Source organism: Nerophis lumbriciformis, linkage group LG03, assembly GCF_033978685.3.
Source record: "Nerophis lumbriciformis linkage group LG03, RoL_Nlum_v2.1, whole genome shotgun sequence".
NCBI lineage: Eukaryota > Metazoa > Chordata > Actinopteri > Syngnathiformes > Syngnathidae > Nerophis > Nerophis lumbriciformis.
The window spans coordinates 49,002,972-49,025,000 of record NC_084550.2 but is presented as its reverse complement, the minus strand read 5'-3'; the positions used below and the strand labels follow the sequence as shown (position 1 = coordinate 49,025,000).

The 22,029-nt window shown below is 38.7% G+C and overlaps 1 protein-coding gene across 10 annotated transcripts in view; it reads right to left on the bottom strand.

The window, feature by feature from the left end:
- atp2b2 (ATPase plasma membrane Ca2+ transporting 2) overlaps positions 1–22,029 on the bottom strand; it is a 291,015-nt gene that overhangs the window by 84,650 nt on the left and 184,336 nt on the right. For all 10 annotated transcript variants that reach the window (XM_061938488.2, XM_061938418.2, XM_061938435.2 and 7 more), the window contains one exon: positions 21,808–21,969. In XM_061938488.2, the coding sequence (XP_061794472.2) occupies positions 21,808–21,969 (162 nt within the window). The remainder of the gene's footprint in view (positions 1–21,807; positions 21,970–22,029) is intronic.

Below are 22,029 nucleotides of genomic sequence, written 5' to 3'. Positions count from 1 at the left end.
CCCTATTTCCACCCTATTTTACTGGCGACTTCTGCTTCCACATTTTTCAACGCATTTCAACCGTTCCACCCTCAAAACATTCCTCTTAATTAGGACAAAAAATGAATACGTTTTTTTTAACTGGAAGAAATTCCTGAATTTCCAGGAATTACGTTATACAATTTCTCAATTCAACATGTTACAACTTCAACATTTCTTGACCGATTTGAAAAATTTCAATAACAACCATTTCAACTCATTCAGAACATTCAGGTTTTTTACCATTTTCAAAAAATGTCCCGCTTTTCCCGAAATTCCCAAATTTTTGGGAAATTCCCATTGAAATCAATGGGACATTCTTCAAAGTTCCACAACTCTAACATTTTTCATCTGATTCAAATTGTTACAACTTGAAAATATTCAGCCTGTTTGGGAATTGTGTGCTCTACTTCAACAATTCTAAAAAAAAAAAATCCAGGATTCCCCATAATTTATTTTTAATTTTTTTTATTTTCCCCATTCAAAATGAATTGTCCATTTTTCAAACTTCCACAATTCCCACATTTTTCAACCGATTCAAACCGTTCCAACTTCAAACTGTTCAGCCTATTCGGGAATTGTGGGCTTTTCCTTGACAAATTTTAAAAAATTCCCAGATTTCTGGGACATTTTTCCCATTTAAAATGAATTGGCCATTTTTCAAACTTTCACCATTTCCATATATTTTAACCGATTCAAACAATTCCACCTTCAACACATTCTGGAAAGCCTTATTTCTACCCTTTTTTTTCTGGCGGCTACTCCTTTCACAGTTTTCAACGCATTTCAACCGTTCCACGGTCAAAACATTCCTCTTAATTAGGACAAAAAACGAAGTTGTTTTTTAAACTGGAAAAATTCCAGTTTTTCCTGAAATTCCAGGAATTCTGTAATACAATTTCTCATTTCAACATGTTACTACTTCAACATTTCTCGACCGATCTGAAACATTTCAACAACCATTTCAACTCATTCAAAACATTCAAGTTTTTTACCATTTTCAAAAAATGTCCCGCTTTTCCCGAAATTCCCAAAATGTTTGGAAATTCCCATTTAACTGAATAGGACATTCTTCAAAGTTCCACAACTCCCACATTTTTCATCTGATTCAAACTGTTACAACTTGAAAATATTCAGCCTGTTTGGGAATTGTGTGCTCTACTTCAACAATTAAAAAAAAAAAATTCCCGGATTTCCCATAATTCCTTTTTTTTTTTTCATTGTCCCCATTCAAAATGAATTTTTCAAACTTCCACAATCCCCACATTTTTCAACCGATTCAAACCATTCCAACTTCAAACTGTTCAGCCTATTCGGGAATCACGGGCTTTCCCTTGAAAAATAAAAAAAAATTCTCAGATTTCCAGGTTGTCCGGGACATTTTTCCCGTTTAAAATGAATTGGCCATTTTTCAAACTTTCACCCTATCCAAATTTTTTTAACCTATTCAAACCATTCCACATTCAACACATCCTGGAAAGCCCTATTTCCACCCTATTTTTCTGGCGACTACTCCTTCCACATTTTTCAACGCATTTCAACCGTTCCACCCTCAAAACATTCCTCTTAATTAGGATAAAAAACAAAGTTGTTTTTTTAACTGGAAAAATTCCTGGTTTTCCCGAAATTCCAGGAATTCCGTAATACAATTTCTCAATTCAACATGTTACTACTTCAACATTTCTCGACCGATCTGAAAAATTTCAACAACCATTTCAACTCATTCAGAACATTCAGTTTTTTTTACCATTTTCAAAAAATGTCCCGCTTTTCCCGAAATTCCCAAAATGTTTGGAAATTCCCATTTAAATGAATGGGACATTCTTCAAAGTTCTACAATTCCCACAATTTTCATCTGATTCAAACTGTTACAACTTGAAAATATTCAGCCTGTTTGGGAATTGTGTGCTCTACTTTGGCTACCCCTGTGGTCAATTTTAAATGTGCTTTATAAATAAAGTTGATTTGATTTGATTTGATTTCAACAATAAAAAAAAAAAATTCCCGGATTTCCCATAATTCCTTTTTTTTTTTTTCATTGTCCCCATTCAAAATGAATTGTCCATTTTTCAAACTTCCACAATCCCCACATTTTTCAACCGATTCAAACCGTTCCAACTTCAAACTGTTCAGCCTATTCGAGAATCGCGGGCTTTTCCTTGACAAATTTCTAAAAATCCCCAGATTTTCCGGTTTTTCGGGACATTTTTCCCGTTTAAAATTTATTGGCCATTTTTCAAACTTTAATCCTTTCCAAATTTTTTTACCTATTCAAACCATTCCACCTTCAACACATCCTGGAAAGCCTTATTTCTACCCTTTTTTTTTCTGGTGACTACTCCTTTCACAGTTTTCAACGCATTTCAACCGTTCCATGATCAAAACATTCCTCTTAATTAGGACAAAAAACGAAGTTGTTCTTTAAACTGGAAAAATTCCAGTTTTTCCCGAAATTCCAGGAATTCTGTAATACAATTTCTCAATTCAACATGTTACTACTTCAACATTTCTTGACCGATCTGAAACATTTCAACAACCATTTCAACTCATTCAAAACATTCAAGTTTTTTACCATTCTCAAAAAATGTCCCGCTTTTTCTGAAATTCCCAAATTTTGGGGAAATTCCCATTGAAATCAATGGGACATTCTTCAAAGTTCCACAACTCCTACATTTTTCATCTGATTCAAACAGTTACAGCTTCAAAATATTCAGCCTGTTTGGGAATTGTGTGCTTTACCTCAACAATCTAAAAAAAAAAATTCCCGGATTTCCCATAATTCCTTTTTTTTTTTTTTTTCTTTTTTTTTTTCAAACTTCCACGATTCCCACATTCTTCAACCGATTCAAACCCTTCCACCTTCAACACTTTCAACTCATCTTGGACATTCAAACTAACACTTTCCCAGGTTCCGAACCAAATTACGGTTATCCTGGAAATTCTAACTCCATCCATCCATCCATCTTCTTCCGCTTATCCGAGGTCGGGTCGCGGGGGCAGCAGCTTAAGCAGGGAAGCCCAGACTTCCCTCTCCCCAGCCACTTCGTCCAGCTCCTCCCGGGGGATCCCGAGGCGTTCCCAGGCCAGCCGGGAGAGATAGTCTTCCCAGCGTGTCCTGGGTCTTCCCCGTGGCCTCCTACCGGTCGGATGTGCCCGAAACACCTTCCTAGGGAGGCGTTCGGGTGGCATCCTGACCAGATGCCCGAACCACCTCATCTGACTCCTCTCGATGTGGAGGAGCAGCGGCTTTACTTTGAGCTCCCCCCGAATGACAGAGCTTCTCACCCTATCTCTAAGGGAGAGCCCCGCCACTCGGCGGAGGAAACTCATTTCGGCCGCTTGTACCCGTGATCTTGTCCTTTCGGTCATGACCCAAAGCTCATGACCATAGGTGAGGATGGGAACGTAGATCGACCGGTAAATCAAGAGCTTTGCCTTCCGGCTCAGCTCCTTCTTCACCACAACGGATCGATACAGCGTCCGCATTACTGAAGACGCCGCACCGATCCGCCTGTCGATCTCACGATCCACTCTTCCCCCACTCGTGAACAAGACTCCGAGGTACTTGAACTCCTCCACTTGGGGCAAGATCTCCTCCCCAACCCGGAGATGGCACTCCACCCTTTTCCGGGAGAGAACCATGGACTCGGACTTGGAGGTGCTTGCAGTCGCTTCACACTCGGCTGCGAACCGATCCAGCGAGAGCTGAAGATCTTGGCCGGAGGAAGCCATCAGGACCACATCATCTGCAAATAGCAGAGACCTAATCCTGCAGCCACCAAACCAGATACCCTCAACGCCCTGACTGCGCCTAGAAATTCTGTCCATAAAGGTTATGAACAGAATCGGTGACAAAGGGCAGCCTTGGCGGAGTCCAACCCTCACTGGAAACGTGTCCGACGTACTGCCGGCAATGCGGACCAAGCTCTGACACTGATTATATAGGGAGCGAACTGCCACAATAAGACAGTCCGTTACCCCATACTCTCTGAGCACTCCCCACAGGACTTCCCGGGGTACACGGTCGAATGCCTTCTCCAAGTCCACAAAGCACATGTAGACTGGTTGGGCAAACTCCCATGCACCCTCAAGGACCCTGCCGAGAGTATAGAGCTGGTCCACAGTTCCACGACCAGGACGAAAACCACACTGTTCCTCCTGAATCCGAGGTTCGACTATTCAGTACACCTGAATAGACCTTACCGGGAATTCTAACTCTTCAACATTCAAACTACTCTTACATACATTCTACATTCTATCAGCATTTCAGTTCAACTTCAGCATTGGAGCATTCACACGCAATTCCTTCAGGAGTTGCCTCATCTAGTTGCTTTATAGAGCACGCACCCGGCAACTATCGTGCACTTAATTAAAGGAGCATTGTTTATCGTTCCGTCTTTGTCACTGAGAGCAAGTCCACTACAGACTAAATATGAAGTGTAATCATTCAAACGTGGCTTACGGGGCCGATTTATGATATAAGGGCAACAAGTGCAGGTGCTTTAATCAGTCTATGTGTTTGGCTTAAATAGACGACAAATGGGAACAATTCCCTCGAGTGGAAAGATCGATATTTTTTCATAAAGCAGCTAGTCGGGGGACGAAGGGGGTTTTGTGCAAGAAAGCTGACAGAGAAGCAGTGCTAGAAAGTGAATACACTCACTTTTTCCAAAAAAATACCTGCACAACCTTTTACTGTATATTGTCAGAGCTAGTCATGTTACAACATGTTTATTATTGTGGTTGTATTGTGGTGCTTCATATGGGTTGTTACCAAAATGCTTTGTAAGACAGATGCAGAAGCAAATATTTACAACAAATTTCTGCATAAAAGTGATAATACATCATATTGTAGGTGTTTATTACCCTTGTTTGTTTGTTACATTTGTGTAGTGTTTTGCTTAATTGTAAAATATATCTATGGAGGAGCTGGTCTGAGAAATACAAGAGGAGCGATGTTCATATGTTGTTAATATTCAGTGTTTTATTGTTCATAGTTAATATTGTAAATCCCACTTTCTTTATTTTAGTGTACATTTTGGGTGTCCCATTCAGTAAAAAAACTAAAATTCCATTACGTTCTTTTGAGGTCTGTCATAACTTTTTTAGAACTATATCGGACATTGTGACTTTTGGTATTAGTGTTCCTGGGAAAAAAAGGCACCCAAACTCATACTGTACAGCAGGTTTTTACAGCTAAAAATGTATATATCATGTATACACACATACACATTGGCTCCCCCCAGACACATTTTTTCTCTCTATGTGGCCCCCAAGTTTTAAAATATTTGCCCAGCTCTGATATAGACCTCGATTTACCATTCCCTCTATTTGTGAACTTTTGGATCCAGCTAAATGTGCCTCTGTGTGCAAAACCCTTCATTCATTTATTTGTGCATTCCGCCTGCAGGCAAAAAGCAGGGCACAGTATTTTAGTGAGGAGATGGAGTCCTTGATATGCAGTATTGTATAGCACATTAATATTGTGTTCAAAGTCTACAAAAAGATGGACTTTTGTCAAAGCTGGAACCCATTATTTAAATTTATTTTTTGTTACTATACAAACTTCACAATTTACGAACCCTGTTCAAGAACCAATTAAGTCTTAAATTGGGGTTACACTGTGTACTAAACCAATATGTGTAAATCATAAATAAAATCAGAACATAATAATTTGCAAATCCTTTTCAACATATATTCCATTGAATAGACTGCAAAGACAAGATATTTAATGTTAAAACTGAGAAACAATTTTCTTTTTTTCAGTCCATCTTAGATGAGCTCGGGCACAGCAAAACGTTTCTGGGTGTTGTTGATAAATGGGTTTGGCTTTGCATAGTAGAGTTTTAACTTGCACTTACAGATGTAGCTACCAACTGTAGTTACTGACAGTGGTTTTCTGAAGTGTTCCTGAACCCATGTGGTGATATCCTTTACACACTAATGTCGCTTTTTGATGCAGTACCGCCTGAGAGATCGAAGATCACGGGCATTGCCGCTTACGTGCAGTGATTTCTCCAGGTTCTCTGAACCTTTTGATGATGTTACGAACCGTATATGGTGAAATATCTAAATTCCTTGCAATAGCGAGTTGACAAATGTTGTTCTTGAACAATTTGCTCACGCATTTGTTCACAAAGTGGTGACCCTCGCTCCATCCTTGTTTGTGAATGACTGAGCATTTCATGGAAGCTGCTTTAATACCCAATCATGGCACCCACCTGTTCCCAATTAGCCTGTTCACCTGTGGGATGTTCCAAATAAGTATTTGATGAGCATTCCTCAACTTTCTCAGTCTTTTTTGCCACTTGTGCCAGCTTTTTTTGAAACATGTTGCAGGCATCAAATTCCAAATGAGCTAATATTTGCAAAAAATAACAATGTTTACCAGTTCCAACATTAAATATCTTGTCTTTGTGGTCTATTCAATTGAATATAGGTTGAAAGAGATTATCAAATCATTGTATTCTGTTTTTTTTTACACAACGTACCAACTTCACTGGTTTTGGGTTTTGTAGTATTTATTAAAACCTTCTTGTTTTTCATTACGCTTTACTTCTGTTACTGTATGTAAAAACCTGCACTGCAACAATGTGATTTCCCCAATGTGGGATAAATAAAAGTGTATCCTATCCTATTACAGATATTCTCAAAGTTTTATGATAATTACAAAGATGTTAAATGACTTATTGACAATTAGCTGCTAAATATATTGGTGCTCCTGCAGAGACATTTTGATTGATGGCGGCCACATTGGTCAACCAATCTAGCTAAAATGTCCCGCACAAAATGGAAAAATACGAAAATATTACATGTTATTATGAATGTGTCTGTTACTACATTACATGTTTACTTACGGCATGTAAAAAAATTAAAGATGGAGGTTTTTGGATGTTTTTATAGCGCTTTATAGGCGAAACACTGCAAAAACTAAAATCCAAGTAAGATTAAATATCTCAAAAAAGGGTGATATTTGCTTATTTTATGTCTAATAAGATAATTATTCTCACTAAGCAGATTTTATGTTAGAGTCTTTTACTTGTTTTAAGGGATTTGGTCCTAAATGATCTCAGTAAGATATTACAGCTTGTTGCTGAGATTTGATGACCTATATTGAGTAAAACATGCTTGAAACTAGAATATCAACTGTTGCAAAGCTGTGTCATCAACACTCACAAGTATACAACTACTTTTTTAAAGTAATAATTTCTTATTTCAAGCATGAAAAAAAAAATCATGACTTTGACATAATTGTGTCTGATAATTAAAACAGATGACAGCCAAATGGACTTTGCTGTTTTATTTTCAATGAAACAATAGAAAAGATGTACTCATATAGTAGCACAGTTGGCACAGTACAGTAAACTGACAGTTAATATTTAAACATTTAACATGTGACATTTCTAACAATTTTTAACAGAAATAGTTCATGCACATTCAGATAAATTCCTCAAAATTACAATTAAAATCATTTTGGCCGGGGGCTGTATATATGCGCACTAATTGAAAGAGCACGCATTTGGCGCGATGATGTCATGTTATCGATGGAAAAATGCATTTTTAGACCATATAATTTGCCTGAGCGGCTAGGAGACCCCGAGAGTAACAAGCGGTTGCCTTGTTGCCTTTTTATTAAGAACAATAAATCAGTTTTTAGTATAAGTTTGCTGGTTTCAAGAAATGTAATGCCGAGCGCATATCATTATGTCAGTTATAATGGCACTAGCATTTACTTAATTTAAGAATATTTTTCAACATAGAAAAGTGCACTTATTAGTAAGAATATACTTCTTTTAAGGTATTTTTGGGTTCATTGAGGTTAGCTAATTTTACTTGTTTTGGAAAGTCTTGACAAGGCAAATGTTCTTGTTCTATTGACAGATAATTTTGCTTAGTTCAAATAAAATACCCCTCATTTTTGTATTTTTTTTCCTTGTTTTTGAACACTGACTTTTTGCAGTGAATAGAGCGACTCCCCTTGACTCTATTGTTAGCTGACTTTTGCGAACATTTATTCACGATATAGAATGCAAAAAAAAAAGAAAAACAGATGTGTGCTTGTCTCTTTAAAAAAGCTGGTTTAATTTAAACCAGATTCATGCAATAATTAGCTTTAAAACGGATGCAAATGCAGCAAAGGGGAGTACATTTCAGACTCGTCAGAGTTGCTTAGGATATCTGCACCTCAAATCACCTCGCACAACTCAAAATCCTGCTCTGCAGCACCAGAGTGTCAGGCAGAGTGCATGAAGAAATGACAGTACGTAGCAAAACCACACGCGGGGGGAATAACACGAGCTGAACAAAGTCCAAAAGCGTCTGTGCACCGAGAGAACCTTATGATCCAAGCGTGCCGGCACTATGCTAATCCATCCAACAGCGTCGCATTGTTCCGACACCACGTCCTCATTCCGTCACTCACGCCATTACGGGCTGATGTAACGGCTATGTCACTATAACGAGAGCTTCTTGAAGAAGTTCTCGGGAAATGCAAGAGAAAAGCTTCCAGTTTGCACTAAAATGGCGCGTTAATGAAGGCCTTTGTTCCGATGAGACCTTTACATGCGCGGTCCACCTTAAGGCTGCAGAGAGGACACCCACTGTGCGGACATGTGGGCATGTGCTGCTAAAAATAAAGAGCACGTAATTCCTCCACAGCAAAAACTGCATTAGAAATGTGCGTAGGTCCTCATATACACTATATAGCCAAAAGTATTTGGCCACCCATCCAAATGATGAGAATCAGGTGCAACGTTCCTTCTAAGGTGCGCGCCTGTGCAATTGCGCACTGCTCAAGCGTCCTCTGCAAATCTATGCCACGCACAAAATCAAATAATAAAAATAAGCGCGTAACAATTTTCGACACACGGACACGACAGAGAAAACAGTTTTCGTCATCATTGTTCAAATATTGCAACGTCTGTTGAGACGCTTTGAGGACATGAATTCCATCCATCACTTTACTGAGCAAAACTCTTCATTGTCGGCCATAAACACATCACCAAAACATTAGTAAAAAAATGATATCTAGCAAAAGTGGTCATTTTCTGCAGTACAAACCAGACCAAAAGCAACTTTGTTGTATTAACAGCAGCCGCTCGCTCTTTCTCACTTGCGCCAACACATGCACATATGGCACTTAGCCAGTGATGCGTTTACAGCCACACAAAAAGTCGGACAACTCCAACACCACACATAAAGTGTCATTCCAGGTCGTTACACTATGATTTACCAATCAAATGTGTGCTTATTCTAGTGTCAATTATTAGGAATCTTAATTTATAAATATTAATCATGAAATGCTGTTACTATATTAAATAAATACTAATCAAAATATATTTTTTACAAACAGGAAGTTGCAGGAATGTACATATGATCCCCTGCTTACATCTCATTGTGCAACATGTGGATGTTTTAATTGGAACTAAATGCAATGTCTGAAAGGGGTACAAATTATTTCCAAAGCAGGACCTCCACTCAGACAAACAATACAAGTACACAGTTAATGAAAAACAATATTTTTTGTTATAGTCATTGTAAGTGGGCCTAAACACTTATATTAGAAAATAACCTCATGGAAATGACTGCTGTCATTTGATTATAATAATAAGAGGAGGTTGTCTATCTGTGTTGGCCCTGCGATGAGGTGGGGACTTGTCCAGGGTGTACCCCGCCTTCCGCCCCAATGCAGCTGAGATAGGCTCCAGCACCCCCCGCATTGGCGTTGCTAGGCTTATTTTAGGGGGGCTCAAGCCCCCCTAAAATATTCTTAAGCCCCCCTAAATAATTTGGTGTTAAAAAAAAATAAAACAATTTTTTTTTTACAAATACATGCCGACATATTCATTATAAAGTGGCCCGAATTTGAGTTTAAATAAATAATCATATAACCTGTCATTATTCACTCAGTTTCCCCTCACTTCATAGCGTAAGGTAGAGAGCCCCTTTAGTGCGTCAGTATCCAATCCATTCCACTTGTTCATATAGAAAATGCCGACATCACTCAAAATCCAGTCCGCATTTTCTCTGCGACCTTGCTTGCGGTCCTTGGACTTGTTCATATAGAAAATGCCCACATCACTCAAAATCCAGTCCACATTTTCTCTGCGACCTTGCTTGCGGTCCTGCAGGTGTAGGAAGCACATTAGCACACAGCACTGCAGAACAAGAATGTGAACGGATGCAAAATGGACATAAGAAACTTTTTCAAGAAAGTAAGTATTCATGACTGCTTGTATTAAAATGTATTAGCTCCACTTTCATACTTGCCAACCCTCCCGGATTTTCCGGGAGACTCCCGAAATTCAGCGCCTCTCCCGAAAACCTCCCGGGACAAATTTTCTCCCGAAAATCTCCCAAAATTCAGGCGGACCTGAGTCCAGCCTGTTTTCACATCCGCCTTCCCACAATATAAACAGCGTGCCTGCCCAATGACGTTATAACTGTAGAATGATCGAGGGCGAGTTCTTGGTTTCTTATGTGGGTTTATTGTTAGGCAGTTTCATTAACGTCCTCCCAGCGCGGTAACAACACACAACTACAGCAGTCATGTTTTCGTCTACCGAAAAGCAGTTCGTCTGCCGTAAACAGCAATGTTGTGACACTCTTAAACAGGACAATACTGCCATCTACTGTACATGCATATGTGACAATAACATCTAGGGCTTTTAGAGAGTGCAGTGCACAACTGCGCACACAACAAGGAGACGAAGCAGAATGCATCATCAGAGAGGGTGTTCAGCATGGATAGAAAAATAGTGACAGAGAATAGAACAAGGATGGACAATTCAACCCTTAACTCAACAATGAGTAGATGAGTGTTATGTGTTTGTATATGTGTAAATAAATGAACACTGAAATTCAAGTATTTCTCTTATTTATATATATATATATATATATATATATATATATATATATATATATATATATGTATATATATATATATATAGCTAGAATTCACTGAAAGTCAAGTATTTCTTATATGTATATATATGAAATACTTGACTTGGTGAATTCTAGCTGTAAATATACTCCTCCCCTCTTAACCATGCCCCCAACCACGCCCCCCCACCTCCCGAAATCGGAGGTCTCAAGGTTGGCAAGTATGTCCACTTTACACCAGGTCTGTGTTTGACAAAAAGTTACATTCCCACTCTAAACAATGCTGCTACTTAGTTAGTTAGTTAGCCTGAAATGGTTATTTATAAAGTTAACTGTGCACTCTTTTTTACCATTTGCTATATTTGGGGTTACTTCCTTCTGGCGTATCAGCTGTGTTTCTTACTTTACATATGGAGGAGAACAGGAGCTGAGCTCATTCACGTATGACTATCATCAGTAGATAATAATAATAATCACTCCACAACCCCTATTGACCTGTAGGAGTCAGGGCAGAGGAGCACATAAAGTGAGAGGGGAGAGGCCTCTACTGGAAAGGTGAGTAGGAGAATAATGATACATATAAATAAATATTAAAACATTTTTTTTTTTTAAATGGCTTATCGATAAGCCATTTGTTTTATTTATTTCTGGGTGGATCATGTTGACTATTGGTCCTCCTAATTGTCAATCATTCTGGTGATGTTACGTAAGGACATATATATATATATATATAATTTATTGATATAATAGATTGTATTTGTAATCTACTTTACATTTGATTCCAAATCTCAAAGTGCTACAGAATTACAACCATTGGCGTTGTTAGGCCTATTTTGGCGTTGTAATAAATAAATAAATAAAAAATGGCTTGTTGAAAAGCCATTTGTTTTATTTGATATATATATATATATATATATATATATATATATATATATATATATATATATATATATATATATATATATATATAAATGTCCTTACGTAACATCACCAGAATGATTGACAATTAGGAGGACCAATAGTCAACATGATCCACAACATCCTCTATCCATCCATCCATTTTCTACCGCTTATTCCCTTTGGGGTCGCTGGAGCCTATCTCGTATACCTTTAAGTCTTTCATATGTATATATATATACAATATATATATATACAGTATATATGTACAGTATATATATATATATATATATATATATATATATATATATGTATGAAAGACTTAATATGTATTTATATATATATATATATATATAAGAAAAACCCAGACACCATCTTTGTAGTCATTTTTCTCCTGCGTGGACTTCCGTCTTCCTTTACAATGAGTAAAGCTGCACGAAACCTTGTGTCTGCAATTGTAAATAATTTAGTTTTTAAGTTTTGTGTTTCTTGTAGAATCTATATAAAGTAATATACATTAGCCTATTGTTAAAATAATGAAAAAAACATCATTAAATATATTTGTTTTATTGTATTGTTACATTAATCAAATCAAATCAAATCAACTTTATTTATAGAGCACATTTAAAATTTACCACAGGGGTAGCCAAAGTGCTGTACAATGAGCAGGTTAAAAGATAAAACGAGTACCGAGCAAACACAACACAACACAAACAGAACACGATAAAAAAATATAATAGTGTAATAGCTGTTGTATTGTTATAGGATGGCTTGTTAAACATTTCATAGGATTTTCAGAGGGAGAAAAAACCAAGACATTTAATATAAAATGTAAAATGAATAAATACATAAAAAGAAAAAAAATGGTTAAAAGCCATCGTCCCGGAGAGCATTTAATTTCGTCCCGTGCATTTTTTTTACCGTCCCCGGGACGACAGGACTACGTTAATCTCAAGCCCTGGAAGTTACATTTTGTTGTTTGCATTATTTGTTTCAGCATTGCACTTTGAAGATGGTCCCTCAGCTCTTTGACAGCTTTGGCTCTTTTTCAGATCAGCAGACGGACTCTAAGTCTTTCTTATTTACAGTATATATAAACGTTTTTCATTTCTATTCAGACTTCCATATATATTTAATTTCCTTAACGACTTGCCATAATATATATATATAAATATATTATATATAAGCCAAATTATCCCTATCCAGATATTACTTTAATTCAAGTAATTAAGTAATATTTCCAGGGCTTGAATTTACAATCATTTTAGACACATATGTGCCCAAAATGTAATCTGTGCAACTTCAAAATATTTGGGAACAAACGATTATTATATTGTGAGTGAAAGTTGTGGCATTAGCCTCTATGTTGTGAAGTAATAACATAGAGGCTAATGTTTGTTTCTTGTTGATGCTGTAAACAAAATGTCACTGTGCAAACCCATGTTTGTTGTTGTAATAAATGATAAATGATAAATGGGTTATACTTGTATAGCGCTTTTCTACCTTCAAGGTACTCAAAGCGCTTTGACAGTATTTCCACATTCACCCATTCACACACTGATGGTGGGAGCTGCCATGCAAGGCGCTAACCAGCAGCCATCAAGCAAGGGTGAAGTGTCTTGCCCAAGGACACAACGGACATGACTAGGATGGTAGAAGGTGGGGATTGAACCCCAGTAACCAGCAACACTCCGATTGCTGGCACGGCCACTCTACCAACTTCGCCACGCCGTCCCTGTTGTACTGAACACAGATTGAAAATAAACCGACTGAATTAATAATAATAACAATGAATAATTTCTAAGTCTTTGTTAGCCGTTTGTGAGGTTTTGTGCTGTGCGCTACGTTCGCTCACATCCTGTGCATCTCCTGGGGGCTAAGCCCCCCCTGTCCTTAAAAGCTAGTGACGCCCCTGACCCCCCGCGACCCCGAAAGGGACAAGCGGTAGAAAATGGATGGATGGATGGATGGATGGAGATTGAACTTGTTATTTAGTCAGGTTTGGGACAGGTGTGCTGCTGGTGTAGCCACAGTGCGCACGTCTGATGTTGCTCACATGGGCTCCACTGAATGCTCAGGGAGTTTTTGCGTTTGCTCACACACATGAAAAATGAGAGGGAACATTGATCAGGTGTCCTAATCACTTGGCCCGGCCACAGGTGTATAAAATCAAGCACTTAGGCATGGAGACTGTTTCTACAAACATTTGTGAAAGAATGGGCCGCTCTCAGGAGCTCAGTGATTTCCAGTGTGGAACTGTCATAGGATGCCACCTGTGCAACAAATCCAGTCGTGAAATTTCCTCGCTCCTCAGTATTCCAAAGTCAACTGTCGGCTTTATTATAAGAAAATGGAAGAGATTGAGAACAACAGCAACTCAGTCACCAAGTGGTAGGCCACGTAAACTGACAGAGAGGGGTCAGCGGATGCTGAAGCGCATAGTGCAAAGAGGTCGCCGACTTTCTGCACAGTCAGTTGCTACAGAGCTCCAAACTTCATGTGACCTTCCAATTAGCCCACGTACAGTACGCAGAGAGCTTCATGGAATGGGTTTCCATGGCCGAGCAGCTGCATCTAAGCCATACATCACCAAGTCCAATGCAAAGCGTGGGATGCAGTGGTGTAAAGCACGTCGCCACTGGACTCCCCTTCCTCTTCCAACATGACTGTGCACAAGTGCACAAAGCAAGGTCCATAAAGACATGAATGACAGAGTCTGGTGTGGATACACTTGACTGGCCTGCACAGTCCTGACCTGAACCCGATAGAACACCTTTGGGATGAATTAGAACGTAAACTGAGAGCCAGGCCTTCTCGACCAACATCAGTGTGTGACCTCACCAAAGCGCTTTTGGAAGAATGGTGGAAAAATCCTATAAAAACACTCCACAACCTTGTGGACAGCCTTCCCAGAAGAGTTGAAGCTGTAATAGCTGCAAAAGGTGGACCGACATACCCTAAAATTGGTGCAGGAATATAAAAAAGTTGGCTCTAAAAGTTGCTGACTACCGAAACCACCTGAGGTTGCACCTGAGATGCAAGCAAAATGGCCTCATACCCACAAGCCTCTGCCTTTGTTCCACCATGAAACGCTACAGGACAGACACAATCCTACCAAAAACAACTCTGAACTGAATGACAAAGTAAGACAAGTCAATTTTACCGATGAAAGCCTTTAGGTAAAATCCAACGAATTACTTTTGCAAATTACAAACAATCCTGCCAGTGGAGGTCTGCGAAAAGATGAATTTCACAACCCAAGCCCAACTTGCTCAACTCAAATAAAGCAAGTCAAAGAAGAAAGTTTTACTTAGAAATAACACTTCCACATCACAAGTATATACCTAGGGCGGGGGTCAGCAACCCGCGGCTCCAGAGCCGCATGCTTTAGCGTCGCCCTAGTGGCTGCCTGGATCTCTTTCAGAGATGTGTGATAATGGAAAAACATGAAGAAAAAACAATTTTTTGTTTAAATATATTTTCTGTAGGAGAACAAACATGACACAAACCTTCCTAATTGCTAGAAATCCCACTGACTATATTATACATGCTTCACTGATGAGAGTATTTGGCGAGCACCGTTTTGTCCTACTAGTTTCAGCGATTCTTGAACTCATCGTAGTTTGTTTACATGTACAACTTCTCCGATGCTGCCACAGAAAGTGGTGTTTTTTGGCACTCCTTCTCTGTCTCATTTTGTCCACCAAACGTTTTATGCTGTGTGTGAATGTACAAAGATGAGCTTTGTTGATTTTATTGATTTGCTGAAGTGCCTATCAGGCATATTTGGTCAGTGCATGACTGCAAGCTAATCGATGCTAACATGCTATTTAGGCTAGTTGTATGTACCAGAGGTGGGACCAAGTCATTGTTTTGCAAGTCACAAGTAAGTCTCAAGTCTTTGCCCTCAAGTCCGAGTCAAGTCCCGAGTCAAGACAGGCAAGCCCCGAGTCAAGTCCAAAGTCAAGACTGGAAAGTCTCAAGTCAAGTCCTAAGTCCTGCATTTTGAGTTTCGAGTCCTTTCAAGTCCTTTTAACCACAGACTAATATATTAACACAGATTGTGTATGCTTTTCAAACGCTGTATTTATTTATTAAAACAAGTGCATTTTAAATTGCAGGAAAGAAAATTGTGCTGACATTGCACTTCATAATAGCATTATTAACCAGTCATTTTAAACATTAACTCATTCCTTTACAGAACAAACACATTGAAAAATAAAGTGCAAATGTACTTATTTGTACAAAAGTGTTAACATTGAAAAAACATGACATATACGTGAACATAACAAAAAAGTTGTACTTTTTATATGTCAGGGCCCTATGCTGCATTGCATTTGCAAAAGACCAAATTAGCCAAGAGTCTGTCAGTCATTTGTGCACGATGGGGGCGTAGTATGATGCCACCATGGCTGAAAACTCGCTCCACTGGAGCACTGGAGGCAGGCACTGCCAAGACTCTCATGGCCACTCGTAACAGTGAAGGAAGAGTCTTCATGTTCAATGCCCAGAACAAAAGGGGGGAGAGAGTTTTTTTGGGTTGGTGCACTACTTGTAAGTGTATCTTGTGTTTTTTATGTTGATTTAATTAAAAAAAGAAAAAATATATGTATATATATTTCTTGTGCGGCCCGATACCAATCGATCCACGGACCAGTAGCGGGCCGCGGCCCGGTGGTTGGGGACCACTGAGGTAAACAACCAACAGTATGTCAGAAAGCTAGCTAAAACGGTACACATATTCATAATATAGTATACATTTTAACTGACCTTTATTTTACTATTTTTGTCTTTTTTTAAGTGGCTAAAATACGCGGTGCTGCTGACTGCCGTCTAACGTTACGTGTGATATATTGACTAACCCTGCTTAAAAAAAAATCACTGAACAAAAAGTATGAATAAGGTAGTGAACTGCAACAGATTCCCGTGTTTGCAATAACGTTATAACGTTAGCAGTGAGTTTACAGCCTCACTGATTTAACTACACAGCAAATAAAAGTCACGTTACTTAGCCAATAAACGTTATCTTACATTCAAAACTTACCGTTCTTTGTGCAACTTCAAATGCCGGACGAAGTTGGAAGTTGTTTCCTCTCCATCAGTAATTTTCGAACCGCATGTGTTGCATATTGCAAACCGTTTTGTGTTGACCACCTCGTAATTTTTATACCCAAACGAAATTATTTTAGGTATCATTTTTTGTTCACTGGCGTGTGGTTTGGACATGTCTTCTTCGTTGGTTGTCTTGCAATTTGATTGGATGAATGCTGTGTGATGAAAACAAAGTAGATCTAATTTGATTGGCTGTTGTACTGACAGCACACCAGCTGACACACGCAACGCTGATAGACAAGTACACAATGAAAAATACCGAGCGCTCCCGAATAACTTTTTCATCTTTGGGTTTTGGGGAAAGTAGCAAGTCATGTCAAGTCATGTCAATTCAAAAGGCTCAAGTCCAAGTGAAGTCACAAGTCGTTGATGTTAAAGTCTAAGTCGAGTTGCAAGTCTTTTTACATTTTGTCAAGTCGAGTCTAAAGTCATCAAATTCATGACTCGAGTCTGACTCGAGTCCAAGTCATGTGACTCAAGTCCACACCTCTGGTATGTACATATTGCATCATTATGCCTCATTTAGATAGAGGGACGGCGTGGCGCAGTGGAAGAATGGCCGTGCGCGACCCGAGGGTCCCTGGTTCAATCCCCACCTAGTACCAACCTCGTCATGTCTGTTGTGTCCTGAGCAAGACACTTCACCCTTGCTCCTGATGGGTGCTGGTTAGCGCCTTGCATGGCAGCTCCCTCCATCAGTGTGTGAATGTGTGCGTGAATGGGTAAATGTGGAAGTAGTGTCAAAGCGCTTTGAGTACCTTGAAGGTAGAAAAGCGCTATACAAGTACAACCCATTTATCATTTATTTATCATTTGTAGTTATATTTGATCTCATTTAATTTCCTTTACTTACGTCCTTGGTGTGTTTAATGTATATTTGCATGTCTCATGACACATTTTCTGTATGTAATATTGGCTGCATTTCTCATAGTTGATTGTGTGCCATGTTGTTCCAGACCACAGCAAACGTTACCCAGCTTGCAAAGATTGTAATAAATCCATTAGAAGAAGACAGCCTGTTTCCTTTAACTTGGACACACACATCTATACCTTTGGCCATTCTAAGCCAGTCATTTCCAGAAGTTATCTCATCCTGTGAAAAGCCTCCATTTTACTAATGATTTCCAATGTTGCAAAAATGTGTAGAATCGAAATTAAAATACAACATTTCTGTCAACGAAGATTTGCGTCAGCCTTTAATAGTAGGCTAATATAGCTAATATAGACATTTACATCATGTGTTGTTTTCATAAAAATGGGACCCATTACCTCCCTGCTTGGCACTCAGCATGAAGGGTTGGAATTGGGGGTTAAATCACCAAAAATTCTTCCGGGGCGCGGCCACCGCTGCTGCCCACTGCTCCCCTCACCTCCCAGGGGGTGATCAAGGGTGATGAGTCAAATGCAGAGAATAATTTTGCCGCACCTCGTGTGTGCGTGACATTCATTGGTACGTTAACTTTAACTTTATTATACTTATATAAGACTTTTAAAGTAATTTTGATAGTAGGCTAATATGGCTAATATAGACACTTACATCATGTGTTCCCTTCATTATAACTTTTATATAAGACTTTTAATTTTTTGCGGCTCCAGACAGATTTGTTTTTTGTATTTTTGGTCCAATATGGCTCTTTCAACATTTTGGGTTGCCGACCCCTGACCTCAGGGCAACAAACTGTGAAGGTAACTGATACTTAATCACACTATAGTTAGGTAGGGAATTTGTCCAGCATAATTATATGCCTAATTAGGAAAGAGGGAATTGGCTAAAGGGTAGAACTTTGCCATGACTCCGCAATAAGTTCCTACAGTTCATTTGTACAGAATTAGTCACAAGGAAGAATAACCCAGCAGAAAACGAAGGGGAACAAATTAGGTTACAAAGGGCAGCAGCTCTCTCTAAGACCAAGCCTCCCCTCCAAACTCTCCTTTGAGAAGAGGAAAGCTGTGACTAGGGATGATGTTCGAAACCGGTTCTCCCGGTTGTTCGATAAGAAAAGAACCATTCGATAAGAAAAGAACCGATTCCATGGACTCGAATCCCTTTTTGAGAATCGGTTCCCGTTATCGAGGCCGCTATAGTAAAGAAAAAGAGTTGGTTCTTTATTCGAATCCCTGGGAACGAATCCCGTCCCACACGAAATGCCCTGTGGGACATCACAGGAAATGACGTAGCTTAGTCATTAGACTGAGCTACGTCATTTCCTGTGATGTCACACAAGCAGCAAAAATAATGGACCGGAAAAAACGCCTCAAGGCATGGCTATTCACCTATAGTGACCACAGAGACAGGTTGTTTTTGTGTTACTGTATATATTTGTTTTTCTGAAAAATCCCACTTAATATACTTTGGGTAACAACAGTCAATATTTATTTTTGTTTTATTTTTTTTAGAGGCGGTAGCAGTCAATATTTATTTATTTATTTTTCTTATAAAATAAAAGTGAGCTTTTGTTAAACCAAATATTGTGTTTTTTTCCATATACAACAACCTATCTGGATTCGATAAGAGAATCGACAAGGAATCGGTTCGATAAGAGGATTCGATAATGGGCTTGAACTCGATAATTTCTTATCAAACATCATCCCTAGCTGTGACATCGCTGAGCAAGGATGTAAACGTTCGAATCCTGCCAGCAGACCAGGGGAGATGCATGGTATTCTCAACACCCAAGACTACCAGTGGGTACAAGAGTACCTATAAACATTACAGAAGTCAGAAAGTGTATACCCACAAGAGACCATCCCTGGTATGTATGGTATTAAAAAAAAAAACCATTGAAATGACAGATGATACGCACTTATATTTTATGGCATCAGCACAACAAAACCCTCTGACAAAAAAACCCCCAACATAATTATAAAACCACACCTGCAGAGTGTGCTCTCTAATATAAAGACTGATCATGGGTTTGTTCTGAAAAGTGTATGAGAAAGATTTTTTGCAGAAAAACTACAAATGATACTACTTAAGGACATAGCCTAGCAGGCACAAGACATGAAAACAACATTGAGAAGTCGTTGAATTAGGTCCCGACGTTGAGCAACTCAAACATAACGTTGAAACAACATGTTTTTTGACATTGTTCAATCAATGTTGGGTTCTGGCGTTGATTTGATCATTGAATTTTGGTCATTCCCCAACCAATATTCTACAACACGAATCCAACGTTGAAACAACATCCTCTTTGACGACGTTTATTTAATGTCAGGTTTGTGACGTTGATTTGACCATTGAAATTTGGTGGATCCAACGTTGTCTCAGTTTACAAATACAACTATTTTGCAACGTCGTTTAGAAGTCAGTTTCAAAAAACAAAAGTATAATCAACATTGTATTAGGGTTGTACAGTATACCGGTATTAGTACAGTACCGCGATACTAATGAATCATATTCGGTACTATACCGCCTCTGAAAAGTACCGGTCCACCCCCATACCAAAGTACAGGCGCGTATCTAGTCGATACTACTATGATTACGTCAATATTTTTTGGCACCACAACATCTTCTTTCGTTTTCTTCTTTATTTATATGATGTTTATAAACTCAGGAAATGTGTCCCTGGACACATGAGGACTTTGAATATGACCAATGTATGATCCTGTAACTACTTGGCATCGGATTGATACCCAAATTCACTAATCCTCCATGGCGACAAATAAAGTATGTTTCTTACAAGTATCATCCCTAGAGAACGAGGAATAGCTAAACATGCTTCACTACACAACCAAACCTAACCCCCCCCTCCACACCCCGAATTGTAAATAATGTAAATAATTCAATGTATACACCCTGATGATTATCTTGTGTGATGACTGTATTATGATGATAGTATATATGATAGTATATATCTGTATCATGAATCAATTTAAGTGGACCCCGACTTAAACAAGTTGAAAAACTTATTCGGGTGTTACCATTTAGTGGTCAATTGTACGGAATATGTACTTCACTGTGCAACCTACTAATAAAAGTCTCAATCAATCAATCAAAACACACCGTAGCTCACCGGCGTTACAATGTACACAAACGCCATTGGTGGATCTACACCTAACATCCACTGTAATGATACCAAGTACAGGAGCGTATCTAGTCGATACTACTATGATTACATCAATTTTTTTTGGCATCACAATCTTTCGTTTTTTTTAAATGTATATTATGTTTATAAACTCAAGAAATATGTAACGACTTGGTATCGGATTGATACCCAAATTTGTGGTATCATGTTAAACCAGAACTATAACTACCGTATTTTTCGGAGTATAAGTCGCACCGGAGTATAAGTCGCACCTGCCGAAAATGCATAATAAAGAAGGAAAAAAATATATATAAGTCGCACTGGAGCCCGGCTAAACTATGAAAAAAACTGCGACTTATAGTCCGAAAAATACGGTAGATATTAACAGTAAATGAACAAGTAGATTAATAATTAATTTTCTACCACTTGTCCTTAATAATTTTGACAAATTAATAGAATGGAAAATGACACAATATGTTACTGCATATGTCAGCAGACTAATTAGGAGCCTTTGTTTGCTTACTTACTAATAAAAGACAAGTTGTCTTGTATGTTCACTATTTCATTTAAGGACACACGTGCAATAAGAAACATATGTTTAATGTACCCTAAGGTTTTTTGTTATAATAAAGCTAATAATGCAATTTTTTATGATCCCCTTTATTTAGAAAAGTATTGAAAAGTACCAAAAAGTATTGAAATACATTTTGGTACCGGTACTAAAATATTGGTATCGGAACAACACTAATATGTATTGAATTATATATTATATGAAGTTTATTCTGAACATCTATTCAACACTACATTGTATCAATGTATTGTGCCTGCTGGGAAGGCATGGAAGGTTCCCCCCAAAGACTTTGCTCTACAGTACCTGCTTTGCCGATTTGAACGGCCAGCTTAGTAAGCTTCCCTTGCAGCACAGACTTCTCCTTCTTGGGGATGGACACCTTCTTCCGCTCCTTCTCCTCCTCGCCTCCCTCGGCGCTCTTCAGGGGTTGCATCTCCATGGCGGCAGCGCCGTCCTGCTTCTTCACTGCAAAGAGCACAGAGAGCCACAGAAAAGATGAGCTTGGGGAGAAACATCAGGAAGGGG